Here is a 23,966-nt window from a genome sequence, read left to right as displayed (position 1 = left end):
TAATTTCTTTCGGACTTCATTCACATCTGAATGATCATGCTTGAGTTGTTTCTCCTTTGAAACCTGGGAAGCCAACTGGGATACAGTGAAGTTAGGGACAAACAGAGGGAGAGAGAGAGGGAGAAAATAAAGGAGAGGACCAATCCAAACAACAGAGGAATGCTCTCAGTCCGAGCTGCTGCTCTCCCACTTGCCTGCCTTGGTATGTGTAATTACTCCACAATTAAAGTGCCTGCACTTGTGTCTGAGTGGACCTTGTGGTGCTTGGTGACCACACTCAACTGTGTCAACAATGTGGCCTGGACAGAACAGGCAATTTCACACAGGTTAGTCAGAGGGTGTAAAAAGAGGGGTAAATTGTTATGAAAACATTTTATTAGAGGATGCTGATGATGGTGGAAGAAGCAGCTGCTCTGATAAATCTCTCTTACCTCATCCACTCAATGATTCCTACTGAACTTATCTCAGTCTGCCCTTTTTGTCTTTCATTTGTTGGTCATTGACTGCACAGCTGGAGTTTGTCATCTTTCTTCATTTTTTTCTTTGAAGTCTGTCTTTCCCTCATTTCCTCTGTGCTATGTGAATCACTTTCCCTGCTAGGCTGTCTCGCTCTCCTCCTCTCTTTCCCGACCCAGACCACAAGAATGCAGAGCGACTGTCACTGCATGCGCACACACACCCACACACACACATACTGATGCAGATCCACACATGCAAGACACACATGCAAAACATTTCAGACTTGAACACTTGGCCATTTTTTTCATCGTGATTTCAATTCAGGTACACATGTTCTGGTGTATTCAACCAAATGCTGATGTGACATACTGTGTATGGATTTTTTTATGCATTTCAACATACCTTTAATTACAGACTTTCTATTTCCGTGTCTCTAAATAGTGGAAGTGAAAAATTCCAAGCAAAAATACAATTAACATAAACATTTATAGCTGTGTATTTGTATAGGTGCACAAGTTCCATACATTTTTGGCTTTCCCCTCTACAATTCCACCTATAGGTGCCACTGTCGGAATCTCTTGTTAAGTGCCATTAGTGGTGAGACAGCGTTGGCACAGTGGGCTCCACCTTTGCAATGAATTACTTTTCTTAACATAGAAACAAAAATATCCAGAAAAACTGCAGCTTGTTCATTCGTTTCATTATTGGAAAAACACTAAGGAGACATTTAAAAAGCCAACCTTAGCTCACTTGCAAATTTTACATTGGCTGAAATACAATATAAACAATTTTCATTGCCATCTTATTGAACATTTTCTTTCATAGACTTAGTTTTATTTGAATAAAATGTTTTGGTACCCCTTAAATTTGTCCCAATCCTTTCATCCAGATACAAAATGTAAATGCAAATGCTGATGCCTAAAATACTTACATACAGCATTTAGCATGTGATTCTCGCTCTTGCAATAATTGAAAAACAGCAAAATGTGATCAGAACCTTTGAAAATAAAAAAAATAAAAAAGCAACAACTGAAATATCAAAAGCTGGAAATAAAAGTCCAAAACTGTCACTGATGCACTTTAGATGTTAAATTGGAAAAGTTGAATTCCTGAGTTATATAATCATCAAGGTAACAGATACAGTAGCTTTACATCCAGTGACCTGTGTGTCAGTCTAATCTAAAAGTAGAAATGTGATGTTTCCTGTTTTCCCCCAACTGGAAATTTTGGAAAAGGAGCTGTGGTGTGACAGGAATTGATTTATCTTAAGAAGATTGTAAAAATAAAAAAAAAAACCACAAAAAAAACACTGTGCCTGCCTAGTTTTCTCTTTTCCTCTTTTGGTCTGTTCATGGAGATGAGAGTCAGCTACAACCAAAATTGTGAACAGAAGTTGCCTGATAAGTTCCCGGAAGGTTGAAAAGCTGTATGTCGGAGGGTCCTGGCTCATACAGTATCCCTGGATATGTTAATGTTAAGAGTAAGACCGTGAAGTGCTATCAGCTTAAGGAAGAGCTGTTTACGAACAATTACAAAAATATATTATTCGTGTCATTAATGAAATGTAATACATAATTATGAAGGTAACTTCATCCAAAAGAGGTGGACAAATCAGATTTCTAACCACCACCACCACACTGAGGGTCAGCACACCTTTGTCCTGTTGTGAAAAACATGTGTCATCTTGGTTTGTGGTCCTGCTCCGACAGCAGCAGGTTATTGAGTTTGATGACAATATTTGCAAAGTCAGTGAGATCCACAAAGTCTGAGGTGATGATGTTGACTCCGTCCACCCCTGGTCTCTGAGCCTCAACCCAGGATATGATGGTGGGCAGGTTTCTAGAGCCACAAAAGAAGGAAGTTTGTATGAGAAGGCAAACAGTTAGACCGATTTGAGTCACATCGAACATCCTGCCATTTGAATTTGAATATAAACTGATTGCCTGACCTTGCAATCACACTACCTAGTGTCACATTTCTGTCTCTGTGGGCTTTATAGTTATGGCCCAAACATTGCCAAAGTCCAATCAGTTGTTGGCTGAATGGTTATCTGTCTGTCCATCAAGTTTCATTAAAAACTGATGTTGTATTTTTTTTTTTTTTTTTTTTTGATGTGTCACTATGTGGGACAGAGTAGACCTGATGGAAAAAACTAAGTTGAAGAGAGTGATGCTTGTGTCTGTCTGTCAGTGAGAGACTCGGTTGCCACTATTGTCTCAGAATCACTGCTCTGCATTCAAACACGGTCTGTTTTGGTTCTTGGCATACAGACCAACACACCCACACAGGGATACTGTCGCTGTATCACTTCGAACACCCTTAAAGTCTCCATTCTGCTGCAGCCACCAGCAGAACAAAACCAGGAAGCCAGAATGTTTATCCAGCAGTGATAAACAATCCCATTTCCTCGGAAGTGAAAAATTAGGCCACCTCCTGTCTCGCCGGAGTGTCCGTTCAAGAGTTTTATACCATGGCATTGGTGGCATGACCTTAAGTCAGGATTTCCACTGTAATTTCCATTTAAATCTTGGGCTCATGGAGCCAGATTCAGCCCTTGCTTAGGAAAGGTAAAATCTCTAATCTGAGTTATAAAATGTGTTTCTATTTGACACTGTCAATTTGGATTGGGTTTACACCTGATCCTTAGTGAAAATAAACCATTATTGCAACAGATAAGCCAGAAATAAAGATACATGCAGAAAAAGGTTTTAAAAAGGATATTGATATACAGTATATGTTGTTTAAGTAGACAAAACACTAATACATAGTTTTGTTCTTATTACTTAACATTGTTTTATAAACTATGGTTTAAGTTAATCATAACTGGTAATTAAAGCATTTCTTCCAGTGGTTTTGATTATTGCCCCCCCCCCCCTTTTTTTTTTTTTTGTACAAAACCAACAATCATCTTTGCCCTATGCACTACATTACCAGCGTTTACTGTACTGCCCTCTACTGGCCTTAAACTAAATTACATAAATGAAGCTGAGCAGTAAAGAGGACGAAAATATTTCTTAACATTTCAACGTGATCCCTGCAAACAAGAGAAGTCCTCTGTTATTTTAAAACAGGCTACACGTTATAACCAACAAATGTGTTTTAATGCTTCACAAGTCATCACTCACTGTGGCTCACCCAAACCCAGTCACTGACCTCTCCACCAGGTACTTCCGGAGCCCCCACAGCAGGCCCTTGGCCACAGTGTTAACCCTGGGTGTGAGGATGGCCTGGGACACATGGAAGGACCCCTGCTTGGCTCTTTCCTTCAGTGTTGTTTCCAGGAACTAGACGGGGGAGAGTTAAATAGAGAAAATCTTATCTAAAGAGCTCTTTAGTGTGAGGAATGTGGTCAAATAATGCAAGAATGCGGCATTGTTTTTTGTTGAGGTTAGTGGATAAGAAGCTTTGGGGATAAGGAGGCAAAAAAAAAAAAAGGGAAGGAAGAAATGAAGAGGATAGGTGAACATGATGACAACTTTGGAGATGGATATGGAAAAAAATAAGGGGTCGCTTCCTCTTTTTTTTTTTTTTGCTTGAACCTACAAAATAATGCTAAATAAACTTCATATATTTGATTTTCCCTCGAAGAACTTGAAAAAAATACAGCCTCTATCTAGGAGCCGAATACAGAGCTGGAGTAACCATCATCCAACTGTTCACTATGTGTACACTAGGCGTCGCTGTGCTAATACCTGGAGCTCAGGCACAGATAGGAAGGGCACTATTGTTGTCATGTGCTTAAACCCGGAAGTGCTAAGGGATTTTGGCGCCAAAATTTTGTATGTCGCGCTGTAGGCTGTGTGGACTCATCGTTGGAAACGTTTATCCACTGTACAAACAATAAAATCTTGATTGTCACTCTACAGTCGAAGTAAAACGCCCAGTAACTATTAATTCATGGTAACAACAAACAGGAGCGGAGCTCTTCAGACAGGTCACTCCATGGATTCAATTCAAGGGTTGGAGGAAAGTTGAGCAGAGGAGCAACGCCTCACACCGGAGCCTGGACCATGTTGGGTGGACTCCCAAACTGTCCATGCATCACCAATAGACCTTTTTCACTGCAGATATTTTCACTTGTCCTTTTGTAGGAAAGGCGCATGTATATTAATGATGGCTGCATTTCGCTTAGGGGAGGTCATGCTTAGGTGCAGGTTCACTGTCATGGCTTACTGTGGACACTTAATTGAACTGAGCCATCATTAATTCCACCTGTGTTTTCCCCACAATCACAAGTCCAAATGTCTGCTCTGAAAAAGGCCACAGCAATCACACAGCTGTGTGGCGGATAATCGCTGAACGCTGCTTCTGTAGACGCTAAAATGGAAGAAGATAAAAGATCTTCCAAAGGTGAGAATCCTTCCTGATCTTTTACCATTTACCAACATGGGAGGAGATTATTTGCGTCGGTCAGAGTAAGAAAGGGAAGATGAACCTTTTAAGCTCTATTTCGAGTTCTATTTACCTGTGAAGGCGAGCAGAGCTGTCCATCAGTAGCAGTCTCAGCAGCTTGAGGTAATAAATTTAGCTCCTACAATATGTATGAGGACTTGATTCTTACGCATATTAAAAGGGTAAATGTGGATTTTGGACCTGTGTAAGCTTGTTGGGTTCAGTTGTGTTTGCCCAGGGTGCAGGGATCTTGCTGCCAGGCCACATGACGGGGATGCCCCGGGCTGACGGATGATGGTAGAACACGATCACCTGTGGAGAGACGAAAATGAAATATGGTGAGTTTGAAAGACTTGCAGGTCAATTTTGTGCTCGACTTAACAGTTGGAAATATAAAATACCCCAAAATGTACATTTAAAAACAAGGAACATGACACAATGTAACGCCTGATCCAAATTTTAAAGGACAATCACGCATAACCTAGCATTTACAGTCATATCTGCACATATTTACCCTGTTGTCTAAGTGGAAATAAATGTTTTAGTTTTACATTATAGACACTTAATCATAAAAAAAAAAAAAAAAAAAGACTATGAGAACAGGTAGGGTTAAAGTGTCTCTAACGGTGATGAAGTGAGGAGGAAGGCTGCCCTCTGCCGCTACTAACTGCACCTCCTCTTCTACTCTGCTCGTCTCCTCTGTCTGCTCTACACTCTCTCTCCTTCACCAACTAAGCCAGTTGCAGATTAGGGTCATGAGAACAGGAATGATAGAATCTGAATGTCCATAGTATTCACACCTAAGACGAGGAGCCCGAATACACAGATGCAGGCAGACGAGTGTGTTCGTGGTTAGCTGGTGAGCTCTCATCTTCATGTATCTGTGCAGTAAAAGGAAGCCAAATGTAGGGTGAAGCACAAAATTAGATGTGTGTGTGTGTGTAAGAGGAATACAAATTATGGAAGATTTAAAGTTTGTCAGAGACAGGTGGTGTTTAGCAGGAGGTAAGTATAAGAAAGAAAAATGTATGAAAGATCAAAAGAGAAACGGAGACGGCTTAAGGCTGAATTCTCTGAACGTATCGGGTTGGATGGTGGGACAAGTGTTAATGGGATGATGCTCACAACTAATTCCTTGAGAGTCACAGATGGCAGGGATTACCTGAGCACAGAGGTTAAGTGAACCATCCGCTACTCGCACACACCTTTTGCGTGTATATGTACATATGCAGCAGACGGTATGTTCTCATGCACTCACTCGCATGCAAAGGCACAATCAATAGAGATCCTTTCATTCCTGCGACGGGAAGATTCGGGTGGTGAGAAAAATATGTTGGAAGTGTTTCACTGCTGCCTTCTGATCTCACCTGGTATTTCTTCTCCCAGAGGTAATCCAGAGTGACGCCCTCCACTGCACAGTTGTTGCACAGCTTGCTGCCAAACACTTCCTGGAGCATGTTAATGAGGTACACATGGTGCTCCGCCTCCATCGCATAGTGATGGTTGAAGTCCAGAAATACTACCTAAATTAAATTTAACCTGTTAGTTGTCTAAATTAGCAACACATTAAAGTATTTTATATTTTGTTTGATTTAAAAAAAATATATATATATATATGTTTCATACTATTTAATATGCTTCTTACCTCATTCCTGTGTCTGCTCAGGAAAGAGTTGACTTGTAACAGGCCGTCCCTCACCTTTAGGGGAAAAAGCAGACTGGAGGGTTAAAGATCAGTTCAGGTCTCTCAGTCTTTATACAAATTCAAAAAGGACAGGGCTGGTCTTAGTCATAATTTTAGAGCTCCAAAGCTCCACTTGAATGCCTTGTGGACTAGTGAAATGGAAAGTACTGCCACATTGCATCATAAAATAAACAATAATGGAGTCAAGCACCAACTGCACAAAATTTAAATAATTGCAAACGCATAATGGTGTTAAATGTTGCTGTCCCTGCCATCAGCCAAGCTGTATTTATGTTCTATTTTGTGGTCATGAGTTCATCTCATGACACAGTCAAAGCTGTGTGTCACACACGGAGCAGGCACATGTCAGAAACACCTATTTTTAGAAGAGGGATAAATCATGCTGTAACCTTTGAACCCCGTTCAAGGTCGTCTGCTGCACTAACAGCATTGAAACAGAGCACGATAGTAGATGAAGCTATTCACTTTTCATACAAAATGAGAGGCAGACCAGCTGGCAAAATGTTTAACTCGGTTCAAATGCTATTTTAATATAGATTTACAAACCCAATAATATTCAATGCTGAGGGAAATACCCGCCTGTGACAGTTTACAAAATTAAATAAAGTAATACAGTAAATTATAAAACACAAGTAAGAAAAGGGAGACCGGCACAGTAGTCACATGGCATCTTTTTTTTTTAAATGCCAATAATTGTTTCCTCTTCCACTCACCTTGTGTCCAAAGAGGCCATGAATGAAATAGAGTTCATGTCCAGGCTCGCCTGGTTTCGCGGAAACCCTGAGATCAAAGTAGCGAATTCCTGCATCCAACTGCTCCACAAAATTCAGGTTCTGGGAACACCGATTGCAGCACATCACATATCACAGCTGGCTGAAAAAAACCCTGTTAAACAGACTTTCTAATAATCTGCCCAATATATGTCACCCGGCTCCCCACACGGCTGGCTTAGTGGACTGCGGTGATTTGAGAGCAGTACCTGTGTCATGGACCACTTCACCATGACTTTCTTGGCTAAGACGCTGAACATGGTGGCCAGGTACTGGACAAAAACCTTCTGATCGGGGCCCACTGGCGCATGTACATCCACCCAGAAAGTGAAAGAATCATGAGACCCTGAAAGAAAGAGCGAGAGCTGCTGCTGATGTGAAATTTAAACCGAACAGGAAAAACAGACATTCAGACAAAACCAAGGAATGGAAATGAGACTTGGGAGGAACGCCTGAAGGAAGAACCAATATTTCTGCATTTGCAGTCAACATTCAGTTCTGAAGGAGTCCACATTGTTGTTCTTATGAAGTTGGCTATGGACATTTGACCATAATGCACAATCATTATTCGTTTGGTCTTTTTTCAGGTGCACTCCGTTAAGATTCACGCGTTCACCTGGAAGAGGCAAGCGAACCAACTGTTTTCTCCATTGTAAACTATTTTAAAAATCATGTACAGCTTGCTTGTATCAAAATCACACCCCTACCAGGCTTGCAGCTTTGTTGTCATCCTGCCAAAGTGTTCTGGGGAAACCAAACCTCTTTATGCGCAGCTGGCTCACCTGGCACGGCGAGGTGTTTGAGGGGCATGGCACTGAGCTTGGACGGGAGCGAACCCATCCAGTCGGCGTTGACATTGCCAATCCCAGCAGGTCTCGTCTTCATGTCAAGAACTGCCTGCCAACAACCACCTCAGGAAACCGCTCTCTGGTACAAATGCAGTCCGGGTGACGGATTCCGGTGCGCTCCCAACAGGTAAAATCTACCGCGGGTCATCTTGGAATGTCACAATTATTTCAGTAAAAAAAAAACTCTACGTAAACAAAACGCACTAACAAAGGCATCAGTTCAAGTGGGACCCGTTTCCACACCCGATTTTCGGAAGGCCATTACATGGCGTCGCGGTGCGTTGTTGGCCAATTCCAACCGGCACACCGGGCATCCTGACAAGGCCAGCGGGGAGCTAACGACCGCGATAATCCTCTTAGAGTGCAATTCCACTTGTTACCTTCTCGCCCCTTCTCTGCTTCTTGGTTTAACCTGAACCGGAGCGCTTCGTGTGTGTGTGTGTGTGTGTGTGCAAAGATCACCCCCTTGTACACACAGAGAAATGTGAGGTGCGTGCATTGGTTGGATTGTCTGTTGGTCCAGAGTCAGCAAATTCTGACGTGTTGCCTGATAAAATGAAGCCTATAAATCATTAATCAGCTCATCTAGACCATTTCATCCGAGGCCGCCAAGCTGACGGTGGATGACGTAATTAACTCAAATACTTTTACATCAAAACCTATGTCTGTGCTCTGGTGTCGCATTCTTTATCTAATCTATTTTATTCTTAAATTAGCAGATTTTAATTGGATCGGTTGGTCATGTGATGTGTTAGGAATGTCAAAGCTATTGGTCTACAAATACAAATAAGAATATTTTAAATAGTTATTTAACATTTTAAGCCAATAGAAGATGTATTTGTGGCTCATCAGCTTTTCATTAGCCGGGTATGCACAACCACAGTCATGCAGCGCCATCTGTTGGTGCATTGGACGAACTGCTACTGCTCAGAGAGGTTGTGTGAGGTAAAAGAGCGTCTCTCGTTTTCTTGTGTTGTTAATGCTCTGGAAGAGCGAAGCATGCCTACTTTGGCAGACACCTTTCCGTTTTAAGCAGCTGTGCTTGGGTCTAAAATAGCAGGCTAAATAATTCGCATGGCGTTTATAAAAAAAATAAAAAATAAATAAATAAAAAATGATCACATTTATTTATTATTCATTTTGTCATGTTTGGGGTTGTAATATTGTAGTAATACTCAAAATAGTGTCCACTGGGAACCCAAACTTCAAACTAATTACATTAATGTCGACCTTTTTTTTAATTTCCGAAACGAACACTTCTGATGCTCGTCGCCTCCAAGGACTACATCCCCCACAAAGCATTGCGGCAGGTGTCGCCTGGCAGCTGAACAAGCGTCGCGTTTGTGTGTACGTTTCCATGGGGAGAAGTCACGCACACGCACACACACACACACACACACACACACACACACACACACACACACATACATACACACACCTTACCGTAAGAGCTCAGTTTAGACGGGATACTACGACTATTTAATCTGGAGCTATCAGTACGCCCAAACAACGGACGAGGAAAGGAGCAACAACTCTAAATGGTGAGTTTAAAACTGAGAGAAAGAAGAAAACAGCGCGAAATAGTCCTGTTCAAAGAAGTTGAGGAACTGAGCTGACAAAGCTGTCAACAACAAATGTCAAGTCCGGTTTTGTTTTGATAAACTACTATGCTTATTTTATCGTCCATCAAAAACCTGTTATTTTTCGTAAGAGTAGGACTAATGTTTTGTTTTATTGATGGCCTGCTGTGGTTGAAAGTGTTTGATAGCTCAGTTATTTATAGTAGTTTATAGGATCAAGTAATCAGTCTTGATTAAATGTAATTTACTCTATTTCCTCTCCACTTAGTGTCCACGTGTGTTTTCAATATAATTGACCTTGAATAGCTTCCTAATGTCATGTGGCCTGGATATATCTTAATTCCCTTTAAATCCCTCCACAACAGATTGCCATCTGTGAAAGCTGAGTGCAGACCAGCAATCGGCTGGCCGGCCTCTTTGCTTATCTTCTCGTCTTAGTTAGTGAGACTTGGACATCAAGTGTTGTTTATAGAAAGCATTTCTGTTTTGCAGTGGAAAAATCAAAAGATGAATGTAAATGCAGTGTGCAGAAGGCATGGCAAATCTTTAAACATTTATGTTTTGTTAATTTCTGGGGGGTTTAGAGATAAACCTGGTCTTTTTTTTTCCCCTGGTCCCAAAGAAATAACATTACTCCTTTTGTTTAGTTGCCCTTGGCTTGCCTGCAACTGCATTTCCTTTAACCTGCATACAGCAGGTCAGTACTCTAAGAGGCGAGTTCTGCTTGCTCACACAGCTTCGCTAAAGTTTCATTAAAATAGTTTACAGATGGAAAACAAATCCCTACTCCCTAATGCTCAAAATGATGTGGCTTAAAAAATGTTTATTTGCATTTCATTATTATTTGCAACCAATATATCTGTTAACCATCGTTAATCCAAGAAATACAATATTTTCCTCGACACTTCTTTACTCCTATTACGTGAGATTATGTTTTTTCAGTCAAGTCCTTTGGTTGCACATTTGGTAAATGCTTATAAACTAGCACCACTTGTTTCTTTTTGAGCCGATAGAAAAGAAAAAAAAAAAATTAGCAAGTAATACGTTAGTAATTCTTGCCACGTTTTAGTCACAATCTTGTCTTTATAATGTGGCAATAATATCTCGTAATAGTATGAGTAAACATTCCTTGAGGAAAAGTCAAACAGACAAAGGAATTATATCCCAGTAAAATTGATTATGGAGCCCTTGTCGCATATGAATATCTGCGAAAAGCAATGTTATCCTGATTGTTTTGGCCCATAATTTATGTTTAAGTTCTGGCTCGTTTTTCACCAACGTTGTGCGCTCACCGTAGGTCTTCATTTGAAGACAATCAAACATGAGTCATCCAAGCAAACAGAGACTCTGCTTAAAAGGTTTCCGGGAAACTACTCACCAACCATATTCTCCAAGTTCTGGATATTAGAATACGTGTGTGGATATGGTCCAGTTTTGAATCAATTTTTTTCTTTCGAAATTTCATCCAAGTATGATAAGTGTTTATTTACTCGTATTTGTCGCTGTAATTGTGGAAAAACAAGGTTTATTTTGCCGAACATACAACATAACATTGTGATCAGTATTCCCTATAGCGTCATTCAAATCCTCTTGCCAGGCAGGGTGCTCGGAAAGGTAGTGGATGCCGGTAAGCATGACGGTGATGGAACATCCTATTTACATCCCTGCTGTTGGCCTAATCTGCTTTAGGGCTGTCTGTGTCATCTCCCTCAGGTGTTCACGTTGGATCCTCCTTCCGTACTACTGTGACACACACCTGAGCCTCCTCACTAAGGAACAGATAAGAAGTGGTCCGAGCATCGCTTTGTCCTCATTTCTCTTAGGAATCCTGTCTCGTGGAGATTTTTGAGATTGTACTCTATTGGCATGTCCGTTGTTGACCATATTTCATTTCTTTGTGTTTCTTGACTAGACCCGGCCTTTCTAACAATGGACCAGTCACTGCAAGATGAGCTGTGAACTCCCAGAATCGCTGGACATCGTGACACATTGGCCACCTGAAGCTCCTTCCGTCTGGGGAAGAACAAGTTCTGGAGAAGAGGCTGGTGATACAAAGACTGAGCATTACTTCGGCGGAAGAACACGGGAGAAGACATTTGATCAATGAATCAATCAACTCATCGCACACATAAGGAAAGATAAGAAGCGGATGAAATCGTCTTGAGAGATGATGAATCGCTACACCACCCTGAGGCAGCTGGGTGATGGCACCTACGGCAGCGTGCTGATGGGGAGAAGCAACGAGTCTGGAGAACTCGTAGCTATCAAGAGGTGAGGATGTTGATCGTTTGTTAAAAGTTGAACTATCATCTCTCCTTGTTAGACTTTACAACATGTTGATATAGAACCAATATTGTGGTCTTAAACTTCTTATAATCAGCGTAATACTATGATATAGTTTGACGTTGTCATGACATGCAACCGTATTACACATTAAATAGCTTTGAGCAGTATTGAACATTAATCTCTGAAATAGCCTCACATTATCGATGGCAAGAAGTCAAATTAAAAAATATTCTGATCTTTAAATCTGACATTATTGCTCAACCTGCTCAATCTGTAAAACATAGTGCTAAATCTAATGTATATAAAGTGTTTGTGTTTCTATTTTTACATCCAAATATATTTCAGATTTTGCATGCATAAAGCCAAATTATTATATTAATACCTGAATGTAAATTTGACTATTCTCACCTCATATTCTCTCCTCCTCTTCATGTGATCAAGATTTTCTATCAATAACTTTGAGGCACAACTTTTTTCTCACCATTATTTGCTGCCACACTAACCGGCTTTACTTGCACATGCACTTATGAAACTTATGTCCCAGATAATCTGACTCATTCAAGTTTCCTGCCATCACCAGGGCAAACAAACTAGCTTCCAGTGCTTTGTCTCAGCAACATGGCAGCAGTGCTCAATAATAGATGAGAAACCGCGGAGACGTGTCCACTGGTTGATCATTTGGTTACCATGCAAGACAATACATGTGGTGACGGTGAAAGGGAGTGAAAGTAGAGGGGGGGTGTGTCAGGTTGCTGACACTGTGAAAAGAGATGACTGAAACTGGCTGGTGCCCAGCGAGGAGAAAAAGATATCTGCACATTCTGCAACTCTTACGTAATTCCAGAGGGAGTTAGCGGTAACGTTGATTAGAGAAGATAAGCGTATACCAGCTGATGTGTTATCTTGACATACATAGGAACACACAACTACAATAAAACGGACACATTATACCATCAGCTGAGTTCAGGTGTGCTTTTATTTTGACTTAATTCAAGTAGAGAGAAATCAAACCCGTTGAATCATAGTTTAAAATAACAGTTTCTATAATTTGACAATCTACGGCTTTTGCAGCTTTTCCTCCTGTACTGATATGAGCTGAAATTGGAGCCGCGTCAAAAGAGCTGAATTATTGACGGAGGCCCACGAAGGAATTTTGTGAAGACAGTAACCATATTGTGTATAGGTTATAATTTATGCAACCATTCCTTTAACACAAACTCTATGCATATCTTGACTTATTTTTTCCTCATTGTTTTTTTCCATTTGTTTTATAGGATGAAGAGGAAGTTTTATTCATGGGAGGAATGTATGAACCTACGAGAGGTGAAGGTAAGGATACTTATTGTTTGCAGCAGTACTCCCAGTAAATGGCAACATCCATGAGGGGAGAATGGTTTTGTGTGTTTGATTTAGACAATAATACTACACCTCTTTGGATGCTATTGACAGTCACAATTGTCCAAAAAACATCCTGTGTGTGCTTGCAGGTTTTCAAATATAACACACTGAAATGAGGACCAGGAAGGGAACTTCATTCATGCTCTACATGAAGGCCTTAACGTAAATTATTTGAGCATAATGTCATTATTTTGCATAATGGTCATAATACATTGATGTGTATTGAAACATCTGGATTAAAATAAGACAAATGTTACGTTTCTTTTTTCTTTTTTTTCATCATTTCCACATAATGTTCCACCATTTGTCGTTTAACTGATGCTCTTTTCATGGCGTCATGTTGTCTCACCTTCTTCTGCTGTGGGTTAATGTCACTTGAGTGGAGACTTGGCGCCACCCACTGTTTGTCTCCAGGTCCAATGTTCAACTGACCACTTAATGTGAATCTATTGACATGAACATTATGGATTAAATGGCAAAGCCAAAAACCAGAGCCAATAAAAGGCCCTCGTTTTTAATAAGGGGTATTATTAAACTATATTTAGGCTTAAACTACAATGGTGGCATAAAATACACCAAAGATTGTTAATTACAATCATTTGCACAACAATTCATATTTAACAAAAATGTCATAATAATGCACTTTACAATGACCCTTCTACATAACTACTTTACCGGTTCCTATATTAACTATTCTGATATCTGTATTACGTTAACATACATGTTATTGCATTACGTGAATCAAATGTTTCTTCCCTTCCCAATCACATGTCCCTCCAGTCACTGAAGAAGCTGAACCATGCCAATGTGGTGAAACTAAAAGAGGTCATCAGAGAGAACGATCACCTCTACTTTGTCTTTGAGTACATGAAAGAGAACCTCTACCAGCTTATGAAGGACAGGTAAGAAGAGAAATGCCGTAATTCATACGACCAAAGTTTGCTCACGTTGTAAAACACAGTGGTGTCGTCTTATACCAGTATCATAACATGGAATTCTGAAATGCAAGTCAGCCCCCACTGGATTACATGCCCATCGTGGTCAACATGTCACCAAAAGATTTCATGAATTTTATTTTTTGCACACTAGTAAGGGTTTGTGATGCAATTTGAAAAATCTGTTGGGATCCAATTCTTTCCTCGTGGAAAATTTGGTATTTCTGTCACATCACCATCCTCTCAAAAGTTTGCACGGCCACTGCATTAGGCTTCCTTTTGCAAACAGCTGCTGCCAGACTCAACACCCTCTCTGGTGGGAGCCCCTGATGTTTTTGCTCGTTTGGAAACCCCAGGTGTGTACACGTGAAACCTACACCTGGGGTTTGGCAGCTTCCCCCACCTGTCTGCTATTTTTTTCTGTTTGACAACAACGTTTTGACGAGCGGTTAAACATAATTTTTTATTTTATATTCTACATTTTTTTTCAGCACATTTTTACAAGTTAGCTTATGTGTGCAAAGATGAACCGAATGCTGTTTATGTAATGCTTTTATTGTTTTTATTAGTTGGCTCATGAGAATGATATCGATTCTATGTTTACAGAAAAAAATTGTTCCCAGAATCAGTGATAAGAAACATAAGCTTTCAGATTTTACAAGGCCTGTCGTTTATTCACAAACATGGTAGGTGTCCCGTGTTTCCTTCATGACGTATGAGAGTGGTTTCATACTACAAGATTCACTGAACACTTACAGTCTCAAAGTAAATTCATTATTCAAGATCAGAATTCCACAAGCAAACTGTAAAGCCATAATGCGTGAAATATTTCAATCAAATATCAGAATGACTCAATTGGTTATGTATCAAATTCTTGTAATATGTGAACCCTCCATTACTGCCTTGTTTTAACACTTGTCTAACTCTCTGGTCTGCTTTACTACTGTTAAATGACTGGATGTATGGATGCCTTGTTATCTAAAAAGCACGCAAATTGTCTGACGCAGAGTTAATTTAATCAGTCAAGGTTATGTTTGATCAAAAGAAACTACATCACTAAAGGATAGATTAAAAAAAAAAAAAAAAAAAAAGGTTGCTCATAGATTCTCGGTTATACACACTCGGTATTCATGGCCCCGGCTTCCACACATCTAAAATGCATGAAATCTTCTCGACTCTTAACACTTTTCTTTGATTTCTCTTTTATCCCTCCTTCCTTCCCTCTCTATCTCTTCCATGTGTTGTTAGAGAGAATAAGATGTTCTCAGAGAATGAACTTAGGAACATCATGTTCCAAGTGCTTTCTGGGTTGGTTTTTGTACATAAGCACGGTAAGAGGCTTTTCTGTCATTATTTACTCGTTCAAAATGTAGCGTAACCTTTAGCATGCCAGTGTGGGTGGACGTGATATTGTAAAAAGTCGTGTCAGTGTGACCCTCCGGTACGCCAATGGTAACATATTGCACATGCAGATATGTTTGTTTTATCCTTTAATGGCTACTAGGGATGTTGATGTATTTATTTTTTATTTTTTATATATATATATATTCTTATAGAGACCTGGTCCAAAATTGATTTGTTCATGACATCAAACATTGTAGCTCCTATACTTGCTTTATCAGGAGAAATTTACTTTTGTTTTACTTGAGAGTGATGAAGCAAATGTTTTCTGCATGATGCAAGCTAAGCTGTTTTCTCGGGTACAACTAATTTAGATTTCATGGCATTGTTCCACTAACAATTCTCCTTGTGCAAAAACTTTTCATCAGAAAAAAAATCATTTTTATATCTTGTGATCTGTAGTCTTCGATCTGTAGTCTTCGACATTTTACAAACAATTTTAATATTTAATGTGACTGCAAATTGCACTGCCAATGTGTGCCAGCTGAATCACTGTACACTCAAGGACTTTGGCCCTGCTGTAAATAATGAACGTGTTGACGTGAAAAACTTTGTCCTTGAACGCACCGACCCATCACTGCTGCAGGGAAGATAAATATATTCATCAGCAGTTCTGTCTGAATTATACACGGTGTTTGTGGTTCATGAGAGATACTGGTGCAGTGCATTTATGTATGATTGTAATCTGAGGAGTCCATTAAAAGCTCAACATAAATCTTTGTGCAGGTTTCTTCCATCGAGACATGAAGCCAGAGAATCTGTTGTGCATGGGTCCAGAGCTGGTCAAAATAGCCGATTTTGGACTGGCCAGAGAGATCCGCTCCAAACCTCCTTACACCGACTATGTTTCAACTAGATGGTGAGAGGACTTTCTATCATGCACATCTACAATTAGAAGAAGAATGCTTAAAGCATCAATTTCAGTCTGCTAAACCACACAATAGAGGGGAAGAAATTGACTTTATTGAAGTGCTTCATATGATTTCCATCAAGGTACCGAGCTCCAGAGGTCCTGCTCAGATCATCCACCTACAGCTCTCCTATTGACCTGTGGGCTGTGGGCTGCATCATGGCTGAACTTTACACGCTCAGACCTCTTTTCCCCGGGAACAGTGAAGTGGATGAGATCTTTAAGATTTGCCAAGTCCTGGGAACTGTCAAAAAGGTGAGAAGAGAGTGAATGGAGAGAGGTGGGAAAACCTCGACCTCAGTTCAGGTGTTTAATCGTCAATACTCTAATCTGATTAGGTGCTTATATTAATTGAAATAACATTCTTAAAGAAAAACAAATAATGTATTTGTGAGTAAGTGATTACTTTTTTTTTTTTTTCATATAAGAATAAATAGGAGCAGTGTTGTTGTTTCTATGGTGTAAAGCAGCTGAAGTGTGCTTCATCCAGAACAGGATGCCACTTCATCACAAAAGCTTTCCAGATACATCACTGTTAACTCTTTCCTCAACAGAAAGCCTTTTTTTTGTATCACCTGATCAGGAAATGAGTCTGTAACATGTATTGCCACAGATGTGATCTTTACATTCACCATGCATGAATAGGTTGTGAGATTTGGGGTTTATTATGGGCTTTTTTTTTTTGAAACAATATTCACTTACAGGCTCGATTGTTTTTATATATAACTATGGTTATGATATATTTTAAATGTAAACTTCAAAACTAAAATATACATGTCTCGATGTGTAAACTCCTGATTAATGAACATAAACTGATGAAATCATTTGATCGTCTCTTCCCTTAGACTGATTGGCCGGAGGGCTACCAACTAGCAACTGCTATGAACTTTCGCTTCCCCCAATGCGTGCCGACTCACCTGAAGACCCTTATCCCTAATGCCAGTAACGAGGCTATTGCCCTGATGAAGGACCTGCTGCAGTGGGACCCCAAAAAAAGGCCCACTGCTGTCCAGGTACGCAAGACCAGAGTCAACAAAAAGTCTTAAGGTTGGGTTAAAGCTCAAGGCTTTATTTACCATGTCTGACCAATACATAATACTTTTCATCGGGAGTGAAAGAATTTGATGTGCATTAGTATAACATTGAATGTCAAGCCCCGTCTACACGTCTAGAGATAATAAAGTCTGCACTTGGAGGGAACGCTGGGTGTTAATGGGTGTCTGCGAGTGCCCCAGGTTTTATAACTTGTGCATCATGAAGAGTACTTTGGCTTTTCTGGACCAGATTATAGCTTATTATAGTATATTTATACTTAACCCCAAAAGGACATACCTGTCCGCAGAAAGGAAGTTTCCATCCCAGTGAAACATTTGCCATTACATGCAGATTATCTGAGCCAATACGGAGACTGAGTCAGCATCCTAATCCAAGTCAGTTTAAATAGTGTCTAAACCATACTTCGTTCCTGCTGTCCCTGCAAAATGTGTCATGCTCAATTAATGGCTGTTATATCGTTAGTTGTAATGTATGCTCCACTGAGACGGGTGAATTGCTCTGTGGGCCTCTAGTAGGAAACACCCCGACAGAGTGTTTGATGATGTTTTTCCATTTTCTGCTCCCAGGTGTTTTGGATCTGTCAGGATGCACATTTAATCTGATCTAATCTAAGAAACCATTTCTGATTCACACAGCAAACCTCAAGAATTATTGAATAGAATAAAGTCTTTGCTATGGATGTTGTTTGCAGATGAATTTATCAGGACATCTTGTGCATTAAAAAAAAAAAAAAAAATCCCTGCAGGTTTGAGCGAATAGTGATCTAATTCATTGATCCTTTTCCTCTAGTGTTATGCAAGTACATAATATTGAAGACATTGTGCTGGAAGACACAAAATAGCAATCTGGTTTCATTCTTCTTCCTTGCCAGGCCTTGCGTTATCCCTACTTCCAGGTAGGCCAAGTCTTAGGGCCTCGTCCTCAAAGCCAGGAGGTGAAGAAGATCCAGATGAGGCCGTTGGCCCAGAAACAGGCCTCGGAGTCCAAGACTGAGCCCCAGCAGGCCGAGTCTGAGTCCAAAGCCTCCACCTCCTCTTCCAGAAACAATCCGCAGCACCAGCCTCTTCAGCAGATCCCGCTGCCTCAAGCTGACAGTAAATCAGGAGGCCTCAGCCATGCAGTGAGTAGGTTTATGAAATCGGAGCCTTATTTCATGATTAATAAAGTAAAATAATGAAAGGGTTTCGGATTATATGGATTTGCCAGATTAACTGTGTCCTCTTTAAGGATCCGGAGTTTAATAACAGTGACTGTAGCAGAAAGTAGCAGTTAAATCAGTAAGACAGATTTTATATAAATCCAAACATGACAGTAGTCTTGTCTGCAGAAGCGGGCATCGCTGGGCAGCGAGAACAGTGTTGGCGGCGGGATGGGAGCACTGAAGAGCGGCCGTCGTCGCTGGGGCCAGACGGTGGCCAAGACCTCCGACAGCTGGGAGGAATCGGACCCATCGGAAACAGCCGCCTCCAACTCCAAGAAACCCAGCCTGGGGAATGCAAAGGAGGAGAGGAGCCATAAAGAGCACTGCCCACAGTAAGTGCTGTAATGTTTGAAGAGGACGGACGCTTCTGAGATGTGAAGCATGTTGTCATTTTATAAACTACTGTATGTGACAATGATATATGTACACGCAACGTTTTCTGTCACAAATATTTAACAATATGATAAATTGTAAAACTGCCATACTCCAATTCAAGACCTAATGTGACGCACTTAAAAATGAGGTGCTTTGGAGGCACAGACATTTGAAGTGTTTGGATTGTGTTTTCAGGCCCAAGGAGCAGAAACCTCTATATTCCTTCAGCACAGTTACAAAGTTACCGAGCAACGTTAAAATCAGCCAAATGGACTCCAATCTCCCAGGGTCTGCAGCGCGGCAGCACTATCTCAGTCAGTCACGATACTTACCAGGTAAGACTAATCGGGAGTGCCGTCTTTATTGTGGCAAACGGGTCACTGCAACTTAAAAAAAAATACAAGCATTGTTGCATTTCTCGAACTTGCACTATTGTGAAGTCTGATGAAAGGCTTGATTGTAGTATTTCTGGTGTTTTAAGGCTTGATCGGCAAGAATCAGTCGTCCTCTGGAGACAAGGAGTTGAGTGGTATGACGCTGCGGGACCTGTGGGAGACCTCCTCAAACACTGTAAATAAACCACTCGGTCCTATCGGAGGAGGATTATCTGTCACCAGAGCCAACGCGGGTAAGGACTGCAGATGTTTAATGCAGAGGTGTTAAGAGGCGCACGGCGCAGTGTACAGTGGAGAGGTCTCGGGTTTCCAGATTTCACTGACATGTTAAAAGAAATTATGCCTAACAAGCAGCCCAACAGTTTGCAGATCACATTATAGAGAAGGTGCCTGAATGACTTGTGTTAGAGACGGGGGTGTCGTGTTATTAGGGACACCCGTGACACACACACACACACAAGCGTACACACTGCACTGTGACATTCAGTTCCTGTTTCTGATGTGTAACCTCGGTTTCTAAGGTGGCAAGTTTATATACAAAAGTTAACAACATTTTAATATTTCTTTATTTGATAAGGTCAACAATATAATCCTGCAAAATCTAAATGGTTGTTCTTAATTACTCACCTGAACTCTAAAACACTAGACGGCTTTTAACTTTGAATGAGTACAGGAACTTTAAGCAAAAGCTCGTGGATCAAAATGTTGCTTTAAGGTGACGTCGCGAATCAATCAATACACCTTAAATGTCAATATTCCATCTCTGACCAAATCTTTGTTTTTATTAGCTCTCTTGCATGACATATACTTTAGAGATGACCTTCAAGCAGTTAAAACATGTCAATGCATTTTTACTGGCTCATGAGAACTGAGAACATTTTGATTTCTTTACTTGGAGAAAAAAGGTGGCTCAGCATAGTTCCAGCAGCATTACACCCATGATTGTGTTTCAATCCATTATGTCTGTTAAAGTTACCATTTTTTGGTGTCTTAATGGTTTAGTTTAGTGAGTTCAGAGTTTATTTTACCCCTCACCTGAATGAAAATGTTTGCAATAGCACATTTGATCCAGTTTGGGTAACATAAAGTATGCACACTTGCACCGTCCAAAGGAAAACAGACCGTCTTCCAGCAAAAAATAACAATCTTTGTTATTATCTGTGACCGAGCTAACGCATCAGGTTTTGCGTTTTGGCAGCAAAATTAGGCAAAGAACCTGCTCAGTCAGCAGATCAGATAAAGAAACGACTACACCGTTACATTTGCAGTGGAAACCTGGCGACTGTCTGTGTTACATAATATGTCCTCCATGTGACACAAAGGCTCTAAATGCTAATGATGCAGCTAATGTCTCCTGATCAGTAGTTACGGGTGCTGGGGGTGAGCCCGAAGTGTCATCGGCTTTCATGATATGAGACATCTATAAATCATTTGTCATGTAGACAGACACACAATATGGGTCCCCTCCTTGTGCTCTTCTGTCTCCTCTCTGCTCTCCTGTCTCTTTCTTTCACCTCTTCATTGCTTATTCATGAGATCAAGACTGTCGGTGTTAGATCAAGTGTTCCTTAAATGGCCCTCAACTGCCCCCCTCCCCCCTCTCATTTGTCCCACCTCTCAGCACTTACTTAGCAATGTTTGTTTTAATAGTTCTCCCCTATTACTTATGAATCTAATATTTCATTTAGTGCTGAAAAGTATTTTTGGTTTTTAACCCGTGTTGTTGTTCTGTTTTCCCTCTGATTGCATGCACATTTCCTCCAACTCTACTTTTTACTTGCTGTGCGATTAGAGGAGTCTGTGGAGAGCCCACCGGAGAAAGCTGTTGTTAAAGAAAGAATACTGGAGAAAATTGATCTCTCCAAAGGTATCGAAATGAGATGACTTCACCTTCACTGATTTGCTGTATTTTTCAAGTTGGAAGCAATGGTACAGATTTAGATATCTCGGGCTTCCTTATTAGATAGAACATTTATAGTTGTAGTACGTAGAATGGCTGCAGGGTAAAATGAGATAAACCAACAATCAGCGTGGCGGCTGATGCAACAAGCTTCAGGTATTCAAACAGCAGCTTAACATGTGAAAGAAAGCTGCTGCTAAAAGCTCTGCAGGAGACAAAGGTGCAAATACACAGTTTAACCTGGGAACTAAGAGCTCCAGTTGTTATATAGAAGGTAAATTACACCACATGTTCACAAGGAAACAATGGGGCATTTCACTAATTGTTGATTGATTCTTGTTGTTTTGGGTTTTGTACCCTCATGGTTGAAATGCACTTATTGTAAGTCGCTTTGGATAAAAGCGTCAGCTAAATGAAATGAAATGTAATAATGTAATGTAATTGTACTGATGACCATGTCTGACTGCCGGTTAAGCAGCTCGCCGGCGTTGCTTGAAAAGTTGAATGACTACACTTGCTCTCTGTAGCGTTTGCATATGCAGCAGCTACTTCACACATGTTCACACAAATACTTAAGTGTCAGTAAAGCAATTTACTGTAGCTTCCTTCATTTGTATGTCTTTTCGTGATTTTAAATGCTGAATGCTATTTTATCTAATATGATGCTGACTGGGAACCTGTGCTGGGTGGATACCTGGCGAATGTAATTGTAAAATACGCAGAAAAAAGAGTGCAGACGTTTGAACTATGTCCTTCTTTCCTTCCAGGGAACTTCGTAAGCACCAAGTACAACCTCTCCGGTGGTTACATCCCTTCATTTCAGAAGAAAGAGGTCGGCTCAGTGGGACAGAGAATCCAGCTTGCTCCTTTGGCGGGCCAGCACCCAAGTAAGGACTCATTTCACCTGCACACAGCCAACAAAATGATTTCTGGTAGTTAACAAGGTAACTGCTTAAAAAAAAAAAAAAAAAAAAAACTTCTATCTTGCCACACTTTATTTGATTCAAGTGTTTGCTCTGCTCCTCCTATCTTAATCAACAGTTTCTGGAGTCTAAATATATTTTTTCTCACGTATGATCAGCCTGTACTCTCATCTCTCCGGTTTCCATTGTTTCACTTACAATATTTCCTTCCAAACAGTCTCTCACTTCAACTGTATTTCTCCTCTTTCTTGACTCTTTCAGTCAATCTTTCTTCCTCTTCTCCTGATAATAAAAAAGAAAAGTCAAAATCTGCAAAGCTCAAGCCCATATCCAACTCCTCATTGAGTGAAACTAGTGAAGGTATTGTCTTTTTCTAATAGTTGCTGTTAGTTTCTATTTTCTTTTTTGCTTAAATCATTATATCTTTAAAAGACAAAAGCTTTGGTTTTTATTGATTTTCTACTTTTGATGCTATTGTGCATTACATATAAAGAGTCTGTTAATTAAGACAGACACTTGGCTCACTGTCTAGCTATACTGTATATTGGAGTTGGAGAAATTAACTTGCTGTCGTGCTCCTCTAGATTACGAGGGCTGGAGGAGGAGGACAGACAGGATTCAGATGAAGGGGAGCAGCTACTCGGCATTGGGGAAAACCTCTGGAAATGTCCTGACGAGAGCTCCTGCTGTGCAGCCGGTCCACGGCAGGGTCGACTGGACATCCAAGTACGGAGGAAATCGGTAGTTCGAGGCAGCAGATGCAACAAGTTCTCCTTGTTGGGCTGCGTGTCTTATTGGTACGTATCTTCTGCTGAGAAAATTAATCCAGAGTGGCGCTTTACCCACATTAAAACTCAAAACTCTTGGAAATATATCGGTCCATATGCTTCCTGAATGACATTGAAGATGGGTTCGACACCTCTTACATTCTTTGTGAAGTCATTTTTCATGTTCATACAAGTAGGATCAAGTGTATGAGCGTGGAATCTCTGTTATGGAGATGATGGTTGCCATGATGCTGAACAAAGACTGGTACTCTCTGCAAGACAATCCCACTGTGTTCCCGAAGGATCCAGTGAGCCAATTCTACTGTTAGTGCTCGGGTATTTTAAATAGAATTTAAATGTAGAATAGTGTTCCACCTTTTTTTTTTTTTTTTACTAGTTTTTATTGTCGAGTATTGTTTCACTACCCACGACAAATTGGAAACCGTCTTTTTGTTAGCGATTCCTGCAGTTATATTTTCTCTGCTTTAATTCACCATGATGCATAACCAGATCTTTAGTGGCTACAGATACAAATCACTCTGCATATTGTCAGGCAACTGCAAACCTCTTTGTATTATGCAACAAATAAATGGAACATTTTGTAATGATTTTATACAAATAAATGTATGAAAGCTCAAAGTGCATTCATTCAAAAACGACAGCAC

The 23,966-nt window shown here is 40.4% G+C and overlaps 2 protein-coding genes across 3 annotated transcripts; one reads left to right on the top strand and one right to left on the bottom strand.

The window, feature by feature from the left end:
* On the bottom strand, nucleotides 1-8,681 carry plcxd2 (phosphatidylinositol-specific phospholipase C, X domain containing 2). The gene is made up of 8 exons (XM_069716951.1): nucleotides 8,109-8,681; nucleotides 7,536-7,672; nucleotides 7,270-7,389; nucleotides 6,497-6,550; nucleotides 6,219-6,374; nucleotides 5,053-5,163; nucleotides 3,613-3,743; nucleotides 1-2,298 (listed from the first exon to the last, which is right to left on the bottom strand). The coding sequence occupies exons 1-8, from the start codon at nucleotides 8,209-8,211 to the stop codon at nucleotides 2,139-2,141; spliced, it is 972 nt and encodes a 323-aa protein (XP_069573052.1). The 5' UTR covers nucleotides 8,212-8,681; the 3' UTR covers nucleotides 1-2,138.
* On the top strand, nucleotides 8,173-23,932 carry mak (male germ cell-associated kinase). 2 transcript variants are annotated; one of them, XM_069716943.1, is made up of 16 exons: nucleotides 8,173-8,301; nucleotides 11,667-12,025; nucleotides 13,315-13,369; nucleotides 14,219-14,340; nucleotides 14,980-15,059; nucleotides 16,501-16,633; nucleotides 16,768-16,939; nucleotides 17,530-17,697; nucleotides 18,612-18,860; nucleotides 19,068-19,273; nucleotides 19,512-19,651; nucleotides 19,798-19,944; nucleotides 21,504-21,578; nucleotides 22,379-22,498; nucleotides 22,796-22,894; nucleotides 23,119-23,932. In XM_069716943.1, exons 2-16 carry the CDS (start codon nucleotides 11,922-11,924, stop codon nucleotides 23,277-23,279), a joined length of 2,031 nt encoding a protein of 676 aa, XP_069573044.1. In that variant the 5' UTR covers nucleotides 8,173-8,301; nucleotides 11,667-11,921; the 3' UTR covers nucleotides 23,280-23,932. The 2 variants fall into 2 exon arrangements, with proteins under 2 accessions (XP_069573044.1, XP_069573046.1); XM_069716945.1 differs by lacking the exons at nucleotides 8,173-8,301; nucleotides 11,667-12,025; nucleotides 13,315-13,369; nucleotides 14,219-14,340; nucleotides 14,980-15,059 and adding an exon at nucleotides 15,648-15,704.
* Nucleotides 23,933-23,966: the final 34 nt, after the last annotated feature.

This window comes from Brachyistius frenatus, unplaced genomic scaffold (assembly GCF_029030835.1).
Source record: "Brachyistius frenatus isolate BFR_SWC_R1_liver_20210118 unplaced genomic scaffold, ASM2903083v1 Contig_165, whole genome shotgun sequence".
In the NCBI taxonomy this organism is placed as follows: Eukaryota; Metazoa; Chordata; class Actinopteri; family Embiotocidae; genus Brachyistius; species Brachyistius frenatus.
This window is presented reverse-complemented; position numbering and strand designations above follow the sequence as displayed.